At 41.7% G+C, this 12,256-nt stretch overlaps 1 protein-coding gene across 6 annotated transcripts in view; it reads right to left on the reverse strand.

Annotated features, from left to right (window-relative positions):
* zswim5 (zinc finger, SWIM-type containing 5) overlaps window positions 1-12,256 on the reverse strand; it is a 269,540-nt gene that overhangs the window by 31,770 nt on the left and 225,514 nt on the right. For all 6 annotated transcript variants that reach the window (XM_087990545.1, XM_087990543.1, XM_087990544.1 and 3 more), the window contains 2 exons: window positions 1,584-1,760; window positions 1,324-1,470 (listed from right to left, as the gene is read on the reverse strand). In XM_087990545.1, the coding sequence (XP_087846671.1) occupies window positions 1,324-1,470; window positions 1,584-1,760 (324 nt within the window). The remainder of the gene's footprint in view (window positions 1-1,323; window positions 1,471-1,583; window positions 1,761-12,256) is intronic.

The following is a 12,256-nucleotide window of genomic DNA, read 5'->3' on the forward strand; positions in this document are numbered from 1 at the left end:
TTTCTGCAAGTGGTACCTGAAGCTGGGTCATTGTTAATTCAATTGGCATCTGTGAGCCAATTTGTTTTTTTATTCATTCATAGGAGAAGGGCAGTAGTAACTGGGCCAGCCTTTATCATCCATCCCTAATTGCCCAGAGGGCAGTTAAGAGTCCCTTTGCTGTGGGTCTGGAGTCATTTTGCTGTGGGTCTGGAGTCACATGTAAACAGACCAGGTAAGGATGGCAGTTTTCTTCCCTAAATGAGGTTAGTGAACCATATGGAGTTTTCCAACCATCGCCAACGGATTCATGGTCATCATTAGACTCTTAATTCCCGATATCTGCCTTGGTGGGATTTGAACCTGGGTCGCCAGCATATTACCTGGGTTGCTGGATTAACAGTCCGGAAATATTACCTCAAGGCCATTGCTTGCTGGAGGATTAAGGGATATGGGGCACAGACACAAATGCCGTTAGGTCACAGATCAGCTGTGATCTCAATAAATAGTGGAAGAGGTTTAAGGGCTTACTCCTGGCTTTATCTTCCTAATTTAGTGGAAAGGCTTGCTTTTAAACCCATTATGCAGCACTGGATGGAGAAGAATTTGACAAGATGTAGTGACTGAAAACAAGAGAGTTTGGTTTTGTGAACATTGGCTATGCAGGAGAACAGACAGATTAACAATATTAAAGATGTTGACCCAGATGGGGCTGATATTGGAGAGAAGAATACTGCAATACTTCTCTCCCCATCACGCAACATCAAACAAGTCCATTTATAACATGGTACCATTTTTTTGTGGAAAAGAAACTTTCAGGTTATATAATGTAAATTATACATTTAAAAAGTAGACAAAGTTGTGACATATTTGTGAATATTCAATTTTTGAAAGCAAAAGTTATAATTTCCTCTACAGGTCCAATCCAAAAATATACCGACAACAATGCATGATGGAAACCTTTCAGACTCATTGGTATCACTGTGTTAACTTAAATCCCCAGACTGGCAGATTACGCTTTATTTTTTTCCTCTCAACTCCAAAATTCCAAAATAGAACAGAAAATTTTGAAAACTCTCAACAGGTCAGCCAACGTGTGTGTGAAGAAGAAAAGGTGAGTTCAAAGTTTGATGTGATCACTCAACTAAAAATAATTCCATAGTCAAACATTTGGCTCATTTGTTTTCTTCACAGTTGCTGATTGGGGATGAGAGTTTCCGGCATTTTCTGTTTTAAGTTGAGATTTCCAGCTTTTCTGCTTTCTTGCCTCAGACATAGGAAGTTGCATAGACATGAAATCTGTCCTATAAGCAGCTGCTAAGTGACTCCTTTCACAGGACTCACCTTTCTTTTGATGTTTATATATTTCTAGTTGTCGTTGCTGTTGTAGACGGAGTGTGTTGATGATTGCCACCGCTAATCGAAGAGCTTCTCTAGGATAACCATGTGAACGTAGAGCATCCACCCTGGCACAGGCAGTGGGAACATGTTCTACATGGATTACAATAGTGTTGACAGAAATGAGTGTTAAGCTATTTTTGAAAGAATTTGAGTAGGTAGGGAAAGGAAAATACTTAAAATGCAAAGTAAATTTTACACTTTACCTAACCACAGGGGCTGCCCATGAGCATTGAAAAGGAGACTCTCACTCTCTCTCTGGTAAGAGGGCGATGCATAAAAATCGCTGCTAATAATACGCTGAAGGTGACTATCCTGCCAGTGTAGATCACAAGCCTCCATTGCACGTGTGAATACAGTCCTTCGTGGTCGAGCTAAAGACTCTGTTAAGAGATAATATTTTAAGAAAAAGTTACTACGTGTAATTTGAGATGCTGAAACAGCAGCAACAATCTTGTCTAACATTGACAAACAAAATGCCACCTTTAGTGTCAAGCCTTGTTTCGAGTTTTAGAAACCCAGTTTCCAAATATATCACAGAAATCAAGAGTGTGAATAGGTCATTTGGACACTCAAACCTGATCCACTATTCAATAAGGTTATTCAATAAGATCTGTTCATGACCTTAACGTCACTCTCCCGCCTGTTCCCCATAACCTTAAACTTGCATACAGTTAAAAATCTGTCCCTCTCAGACTTGAATATATTCAATGCCTCAGCCTCCACAGCCCTTTGTGGAAGACAATTATAACAATCCATGACCCAGAGAGATAAGAAATTCCACACTATCAGTCTTAAATGGGCAATCTTTTATTCTGAAACCAAGGTCCCTAGATCTAGAATATGTTACTCAGGATGACATCCACTGAACACCTTCCTTGTCAGACCCAATAAAAATCTTACAGATTTCAATAAGAACATTAATAATCATCCCTCACAATATTTCCTCCCTGGAATCAATCTAGTGAACTTCTTCCGAACCACATCCAAAGCAATAACATTCCTTTCATAAGGGACGAAAATTGTGTGCAGGTCTATCAGTGTGACCCCATCAATGGCCCATACAGTTGTAGCAAGATTTCTGTATTTTTAAATTTCATTATCTTTGCAATAAAGATCAACATTCCATTTGCATTCCTGTGTACTTGTTGTACTTGCATGTTAACTGTTTGTGCTTCATGTACAAGACAGCAAAATACCTCTGTAGCATAACATAGGTAGTCTCTCTGGATTTAAACAGTACTTTGCTTTTCTTTTCTTCCTACCAAAGTTGACAACCTCACATTTTCCCTAATTATCTTCATCTGAATATTTTGTACCGTGTGCTTAACTTATCTGTATCACTTTTGCAGTCTTTTTGGGTCTTCTTCCAACTTGTTTTCCCATTTGTGTTATCAGGAAAATTGACTATCAAATACTTGATACCCTTGTCCAACTCATAAGTGTAGACTGTAAAATAGGCGAAACCCCAGTATGTATTCCTGTGGCACTCCTTTAGTTAGTTTCATTAATTTATCCTGACTCAGTTTTTTGTTATTGGGCAGATTTCACTCCACGTCAATAAATTACTCTCAGCACCATGAGCTCTTGTGCAATAACTTTTTATTTGGCACCTCAGTGAATGGCGTTTAGAAATCCAAATGCACATTTAGTTTATCCACACCAGTCAATTCATGTCATAATATGGACCATGGACTAGACATCTCTACAGCTATATCCTGAAAATTATTAATACATTTGTCAAATATAGTTTTCCTTTAATAAAATCATGTTAACCTCACTTGTTGTTTTCTAAATGTCTCACTACTACTATCTTAACAATAGACTGCAGCATCTTCCCAATGACTGGCATTACACCTGTAGTTCCCTGATTTCCATATCCATCCTTTCTTTGAACAGGAGTTAATTTGTGGATTTCTAATTCACAGGGGCCTTTGCAGAATCTAGGTGATTTTGAAAAATTACAATTTATGCTGGCACGAAGTGTTGGCATACCATTTTAATGATGACGGATCAAACATGCTACTTCACTGTTAATTTAAGTTTTATACAATAACATACAGATGAAGCCATACTGGTCATGAAATGCTAACTGTGCTCTTCTCTTTCCTTACACACTGCTGGAGCTGTAGAGCTTTTCCAGCATTTTCTGATTGTTTCAGATTACCAGTGTCTGCAGTATTTTACTTTTATACAGCAAGACCTTGTCAATAGTAAGGCTTGTGCAGACAAATGGCAAGTAACATTCACACCACACAAATGCCAGGCAATGACCATCACCAATCAGAGACAATTTAACCAACATCCCTTGACATTCAATGGCATTACCACCACTGACTTGCCCACTGCAACATTCTGGGCTTTCCCATTGACCAGATACTGAACTGGACTACCCATATAAATTCAGTAGCTACAGCGCAGGTCATAGATCTGGAAATCTGCAGTGAATAACACACCCCTAACTCCCTAAAATCTGTCTCCCATCTACAAGACACAAGTTAGAAGTGCAAGTTAGAAGTATAATATTCCTCACTTGCCCGGATGAGTGCAGCTCTGAAAACACTGAAGTTGCTATCGAGGACACGACAGCCTCCTTAATTGGGATCACATCCACAAACAACCACTCACTCCACCATGATGCTCAGTAGCAGCAATGTGTACTATCTGTGTCCCACAAGTGAATAAAAATTATTTTGGGATGGACAGTAAATGCTGCACCAGTCAGGAATGCCCACATTCCATAAGTGAACATAAAAGAAGCATTTTGGCAAGTTTAATCTTTGGTAGAACCTGGCATACAATAATATCTTTTAACAGCCTCAGCATTTCACATACTCGGTCAACTTTGGCTTCAGGTTTTGCCAGACTTGAGATGCATTTATCAATATATTTCTTCCCTGACCAGTTATTCTTCATTAACCAACATACATTTGTCGCTAAAGTGAAAAGATTAAAAAGTAGGGCAGAAAAAGGGAATGAGTTCCTTCAGATTCCAATCTTGCTGGAGGATTTTGAAGAGGACAAAATGATCTAAAACTAAAATTATGAAAAACCCCTACACAGTCAGCCTCTCAATCTGGATGTTTGCCAGTGGGGAAACAGAGACAGAAGTCAAGATGTTTACTCCTTAGGTGGGTGATGCAAATCAGAAAGTTACCAGCCTGATGCACCTGCTCGGGAGAAACTTGCCAATGGGGTGGTCTTTGTTTTGGAAGGGAGGTGGTACAGGATGAAGATCAGCCTATCAGCTGTGTACTGACTCAGGCTTTTTATAAGGCCTGCCTTGATTCTCAGGGACACGTCGGTTTTATTCTGAAATCGTAGTCCCTTTAGCAGTCAAATCCCATTACTTCTACCCACGCCTATGTCACCTTCAAGTCGATTTAATGCAAACCATGCATTCTGCCAGCCACCTCCAGATTGCCTTACAGGCTCCAAGACAACTCATGCCAGCTGCCACCTTCATTCTTAAACCCTTCCTGCCACCTCACCCTCCACCATTGGTAGACCTCAGTCACACTGAGGTGGAGTAAAAGGTCAAAATATCTACTACACCTTCTCCCATAATAACAAAAATTCATTAGAACATTTAAATCACATCAAGTATTTAATCTTTTATAAATATAAAACACTTGTATTTGTAATCCTACAAAGCTGTCAATTAAGACATGAACTTACAATCTTCTATTTATATAATGATAGATTGTAGAAGGTAACCAAGCATTAATAATTATACAATGATAACCCTTGGGTTAATGTCAGTGAACAGCTAGTTTAAAACCATCTCCCAATGAGACAGATAGCTGATTCCTATCATTTTTTTGAAAGGACTGAGAAAATCTGAGAGAATCTAAGTAGTATCTTTAAATTCTGTCAGCCCTCCTGGAATCTGTACGCAAATGCTGCATCTTCTCCCCTTCTCCCCACGAATATTAGGATCCTGATCTCAGCTGACTTCATTAACTGGGGCCAGTGACCATAATTCTATTACTTTTAAAATAGCGATGGAAAAGGACAGACCAGATCTAAAAGTTGAAGTTCTAAATTGGAGGAAGGCGAATTTTGACGGTATTAGGCAAGAACTTTCAAAAGCTAATTAGGGGCAGATGTTCACAGGTAAAGGGATGGCTGGAAAATGGGAAGCCTTCAGAAATGAGATTAGATTAGATTAGATTAGATTACTTACAGTGTAGAATCAGGCCCTTGAGCCCTACAAGTCCACACCGACCCGCCGAAGCGCAACCCACCCAAACCCATTCCCCTACATTTTTACCCCTTTCACCTAACACTACGGGCAATTTGGCATGGCCAATTCACCTAACCTGCACATTTTTGGACTGTGGGAGGAAACCGGAGCACCCGGAGGAAACCCACGCAGACACGGGGAGAATATGCAAACTCCACACGGACAGTTGCCTGAGGCTGGAACTGACCCCGGGTCTTTGGCGCTGTGAGGCAGCAGTGCTAACCACTGTGCCACCGTGCCACCCACATAACAAGAATCCAAAGATGGTATATTCCTGTTAGGGTGAAAGGAAAGGCTGGTAGTTGTAGGGAATGCTGGATGACTAAAGAAAAATTGACGGGTTTGGTTAAGAAAAAGGAAGCATAGATCGAGCGAATCCTTAGAAGAGTATAAAGGCAGTAGGAGTATACTTAAGAGGGAAATCAGGAGGGTAAAAAGGGGACATGAGATAGCTTTGGCAAATAGAGTTAAGGAGAATCCAAAGGGTTCTTACAAATACATTAAGGAGAAAAGGGTAATTAGGGAGAGAATAGGGCGCCTCAAAGGCCCCTCTTTGTGTGGAGCCGCAGGAGATGGGGGAGATACTAAACAAATATTTTGCATCAGTGTTTACTGTGGAAAAGGATATGGAAGATATAGAATGTAAAGAATAGATGGTGACATCTTGAAAAATATCTATATTACAGAGGAGGAAGTGCTGGATGTCTTGAAATACATAAAAGTGAATAAATCCCCAGGACCTGATCAGGTATACCCCAACATGCTGTGGGAAACTAGGGAAGTGATTGCTGGGCCCCTTGCTGAGATGTTTGTATCATTGATAGTCACAGGTGAGGTGCCATAAGACTGGAGGTTGGCTAAAGTGGTGCCAGTATTTAAGAAAGGTGGTAAGGACAACCAGGGAACTATAGACCAGTGAGCCTGATGATGGTGGTGGGCAAGACTAGATTCCCTACAGTATGGAAACAGGCCATTTGGCCCAACAAACCCACACAGACCCATTCCCCCTACGCTATAGTTACCCCAGATGAATGCACCTAACACTATGGGCAATTTAGCATGGCCAATTCACCTGACCTGCACATCTTTGGATTGTGGGAGGAAATCGGAGCACCAGGAGGAAACCCACGCAGACACGGGGACAATGTGAAAACTCCACACAGACAGTTGCCTGAGGCAAGAATTGAATCCGGGTCCTGAAACTGTGAGGCAGCAGTGCTAACCAATGAGCCACTGTGCCGCCCAATAAGCTGCTGCAGGGGATCCTGAGAGACAGGATGTACATGTATTAGAAAGGCAAGGACTGATTCGGGACAGTCAGCATGGCTTTGTGCACGGGAAATCTTGTTTCACAAACTTAGTTTGGGTTTTTTGAAAAAGTAACAAAGAGGATTGATGAGGGCAGAGTGGCAGATGTGATCTATATGGATTTCAGTAAGGCATTCAACAAGGTTCCCCATGAGAGACTGGTTAGCAAGGTTAGACCTTATGGAATACAGGGAGAACTAGCCATTTGGATACAAAATTGGCTCAAAGGTAGAAGACAGAAGGTGGTGATGGAAGATTGTTTTTCAGACAGGAGGCCTGTGACCAGTGGAGTGTCACAAGGATCGATGCTGGGTCTGCTAGGTTTCATCATTTACATAATTGATTTGGATGTAAGCATAAGAGGTCAAGTTAGTAAGTTTGCAGATGACACCAAAATTGGAGGTGTAGTGGACAGTGAAGTAGGTTATCTCAGATTACAACAGGATCTTGAACCGATGGGCCAATAGGCTGAGAAGTGGCAGATGGAGTTTAATTTATATAAATGTGAGGTGCTGCATTTTGGGAAAGCAAATCTTAGCAGGACTTATACACTTCGTGGTAAGGTTCTAGAGAGTGTTGCTGAACAAAGAGACCTTGGAGTGCAGGTTCATAGCTCCTTGAAAGTAGAATTACAGGTAGATAGGATTTTGAAGAAGGCATTTGATATGCTTTCCTTTATTGGTCAGAGTATTGAGTACAGGAGTTGAGAGGTCATGTTGCGGCTGTACAGATATTGGTTAGGCCACTGTTGGAATATTGCGTGCAGTTTTGATCTCCTTCCTATCAAAAGGATGTTGTGAAATTTGAAAGAGTTCAGAAAAGATTCACAAGGATCTTGCCAGAGTTGGAGGGTTTGAGCTATAGGGAGTGGTTGAATAGGTTGGGGCTGTTTTCCCTGGAGCGTCGGAGGCTGAGGGGTGACCTTATAGAGATTTATAAAATCATGAGGGGCATGGATAAGACAAGTAGACAAGTCTTTTTCCTGGAGTGGGGAGGGGGGGGGGGGAGTCCAGAACTAGAGGGCAAAGGTTTAGGGTGAGAGGGGAATGATATAAAAGAGACCTAAGGGGCAACTTTATTACGCAGGTGTAGTATGTGTATGGAATGGGCTGCCAGAGGAAGTGCTGGAGGCTAATATAACTGCAACATTCAAAACATTCTGAATGGGTATATGAATAGGAAGGGTTTGGAGGAAAATGGGCTAGGTGCTGACAGGTGGGATGAGATTGGGTTGGGATATCTAGTCAGCATGGACAATTTGGACTGAAGGGTCTGTTTCCTTGCTGTATATCTCTCTGACTCCATGCTGCAATAACTAAGCAATAATTTCTCCTCTTAAAAAGAAAGTGCATTTTAAATGTGATATTTTAAAGTTTATTTGGCACACAAAGCAGACTACCCATCTATTCATCAAATCATTCCTTGTATTGACTTTGACATTTTGAAGAGTAAATTGAAAAAAAAAAAGTTGTCAAACCAACTTTGGTATCTTCCAATTCTGTGACCTCTACAATCTAGAAAGACACAGGCAACAAATACACAGGGATACGACCATTTCCAAGTTCCATTCCAAGTCATTGCTTTTCCTTCACTATTGCTGGGTCAAGGGATCTGGAATTTCCTTCCCAAAAACACTGTGAATACACATATAACAGGCAGACTGCAGAGTTCCAAGAAATTAAGGCACAGAGTATTTAAGTATAAAGACAAAAAAAACTGAATGAAGTGGATTTACACATTCTTTAACATAGAATCCTTTCATCTTTGAAGCCTGAGATTGAAACTACACTGGACTGATAGGTGGAAATCATTTTTCTCAGGCTGTAGGGTCCAATGTGAAATATTATTCACAATCCTCAGTCTAATTCCTAATGAATAAAGGTCCAGAACATCCTTAATTTGGCAACTTTTTCAGACAAGCCATAATAGATGATGATATACAAAATGAATAAAAAAATCTCAATGGTACAGTCACTAATTTGAGTCGTTCAAACAGATCATAACATAACATAAAATAAGATAGATTGGGAGAGTGTAACAATATCTGTATGAACATATTTTGAAGAACTCTACTTGTACTGTCAACACTAAATGATAATTACATAAAGCCTGCACAATTTGTGTTTCGCAAGTGAGTTAGCTCAGCAGAGTGTGAGGAAAAGAATTAAAATATATAGATGAAAGTGAAACAGTGCTGGATTGTTTATTGTACTTTTGTTGATGTTATGTAAATTGGCAGTAAGTTATGCTGCCCCTTGAGCCTATTCATGCTGTATAAGAGTTAGGCCATAGCTAAAGTATTGAGTGCTGTTCTGGAGGATGTGACTGCACTAGAGAGATTGCAGAGGAATTTCACAGGATGTTGCCTCAGCTGGAGTGTTTCAGTTATGAAAAGACTTGATTGGCTGGGGTTGTTTTCCTTACAGCAGAGGAGACCGAGTTGGGCTATGACTCAGGCACTCTAAATTATGAGCTGAAAATGTGTTGCTGGTAAAGCACAACAGGTCAGGCAGCATCCAAGGAACAGGAGAATCAACGTTTCGGGCATAAGCCCTTCATCAGGAATGGCTTTTTTCACTCTAAATTATGAGGCAGGTAGATTGGAAGAAAGTGTTACCAACAAACAAGTACTGTTTCTTATTCTTGTTTGCAAATTATGACAATTAGGCTGCAGAAATTTTTCATGCTCCTAAGTATTTGGGTAAGTGGAATGAATTAAAAGGTTCAGAAAATGTGCTGACCGGAAAGCAAGACATGGAAGATGGCTTCTTTCTAGACTGAAAATGTAACCTTCAAACCCTTCCAGCACCTCTCTGTTGAGGTCAATAATGAGAGACATAGATTTAAGATGAGACAGGAGGTTTAGGGGATTTACGGAAGAGGTTTTGGTGGATAACTGCAACTCACTTCCTGAAAGGCTGGTAGAGGCAGGAACCACCTCGACATTTAAGATGTATTTAGATGGAACACTTTATGCATACTGAGCTAGGGTCAAGAGCTGGAAAATGGGAGTAGAACATCAATGACTGGCACAGACAAGATGGGCTGGAGGTCCCCTTTTTGCGCTGTAAAATTATGACAATGATTGCATCCTCCACCATCTTCCGCATGTCTATCTAAGTTGCCATTGAAGCAGAAAAGTTGCTTTTATTTTAAGCATTTCATCAGAAAATTAATAAGTGATAACACACAGCAAAAACGCCCACAGGGAACAGTATACAGAAACAAGTATAGAAACAGGAATACAAATTGGGCCGTCACCCTCTTCTAGAATCTTCCACCTCAGGAGATAGTCTATGTACAGAAATTAGGGCTGAGAGAGCCACAATGAGTGGTGCCCTGCCCAACATCCTTTTCCTCAATTCTATGATGAATGGTTCCTGGTGCTGACTGCAAGAACCAAGAACATGCTGCTATTATCTACAAGGTATAAAAGAGAGAAGACATTGCAGCCAAGGGTTATTAGTTCTGAAAACTACATTGACAATTTAATATAGGAGTTGCACTGCAAGCTTTTTACTCAATTGGTGAGATATTTATGTTTTGCATCTCCACAGTCTCAGTGGATGGTCACCACCAAACATTCACTCTAGTATCTCTGAGGAAGAAGCCACAGATCCCGCAGACGAATGCACTGGCAAGGTTGCCTCCAGCTCAGATATAGATACCTCAGTGGATATCTTAACCAGGAGTACAGTGAGGAGCACTTGCTGGAGAGTTCCTCACTGACCTATCTCCACAGCTGCTTGAGGAAAAAAACACCCAGGTCACTGACAATTGCGGAGTACTGCCTGAGACCAGGTACCTGCTCAGCTCTAGGCAGAAGATCTCATGGTGTCAGCAATTTGTAGCTCGATCCAAATGTACAGCAATAGTAGGCAGGTGCCAAAGACACCAAAGTGCAATGGTTCCAGGAATGAAGCAACATCTTGGGAATCCCATCTCCTGCTGTGATATTCGGGTTGCTCTTATGGATGGATGGGCAGTCAGGTCTTGCAGTCTGCTTGATATGTGAAAGACCTGCACTTCTTTCACCCTAGCCATTGGTTGCAACCATCAACGACAAAGTGATGGATATGAGGGGGACACAATCTCACACAAGGAGGCAGAGTGATGCCAGTAGACACCCAGATGGAGGAGGCACTACATACAAGTCCCCAGCAGTCTTCTGAGGACCTTTGGACAAATCTGGATCTTCCACCTCCATCCTACTCAGTCCTGTGGACATCCAAGTCGAGAGGGGTACACATTTGGGTCTGGGTAGGACACATATAACACATCTAACACATTTGGACCATTAAGAGACAAAAAGCAATACTAATGGGCTTCATTCTATTGCACTGAGATGTACTGGGAGGGAGAGAAACATGAAGACCCCCCTTTCTGAGGGCACATAAATGAAACTTCACTTCTTACATTTGTAATATACATGTTCACTTCTGACTGTCATCTATGTATGTGACAGAAATTGGCAGTTTGAAGGTAATGAACCCACTGCTCCTTATCCGGAGACAAAATTTCATGGGCCAAGATGCGAGGTGAGCAGTTGCTGCACTGTGGCAATGCACAGGCAGACCATTGCTATCACTCACAGGCATCAGTGAGGTTCAGCAGTTAGGCTGCATGAAATCATCAGAATTGCTCAGGTTAAGGAGTTGCACTGCACAGTCAACTGATATCTGAGGGTCACAAGGAATGCTGAGTTCACCAGAGTATTTTGTCTTCACTAGATAGGGATATCCATCTATCAGTCTGCATCTGCCCACTTTTCCCACCCTCCCCAAAACCCCAGAAACTTGTGGTGAACATGCCACATGTAGTTCACTGTCTCCTCCGATGGAAAGCCCATGCTTTTCAATGATGATGACCCCACTTTCCTGCGTGCCGTCTCATGCTCTATCATCTCCTCCCTTACATATTGATCTAAACTTCTCCCTTCCACTCACCACTGTTAAGTTCCCCAGCCTCTCTCCCACAGCGCCAGGCTCCAGATTCCCTACTCCCATCCTCCACTCTTGACATTTACTGGTTGGAAACCATAGACTGGCTGTGGCCCACTCCCTTCAGCAAATTAGCTGGAGAGCTACCAAAGAGTGACCAGACCTTGACTGATATTTGCATATCACCCCAGTTGTACTCTCATGACTCCCCAGACTGGCTGCACTGGACTCACTCCCAGACTGAAGAGGCACAGACCTTGCGAGTGCCCTGACTGCTTGTCCGACTATGCCTGATACCTTAGGCTGATTCTGCAGGCTGACCTTAACGTATAGTGTCAGGACCCCACCTAACTGATGGTTGCCCCCCTGAACAGTGCACTTTCTA

Source organism: Chiloscyllium plagiosum, unplaced genomic scaffold (genome assembly GCF_037043375.1).
Source record: "Chiloscyllium plagiosum isolate Xiang-an unplaced genomic scaffold, Cpla_swu_hap1 HiC_scaffold_9, whole genome shotgun sequence".
In the NCBI taxonomy this organism is placed as follows: domain Eukaryota; kingdom Metazoa; phylum Chordata; class Chondrichthyes; order Orectolobiformes; family Hemiscylliidae; genus Chiloscyllium; species Chiloscyllium plagiosum.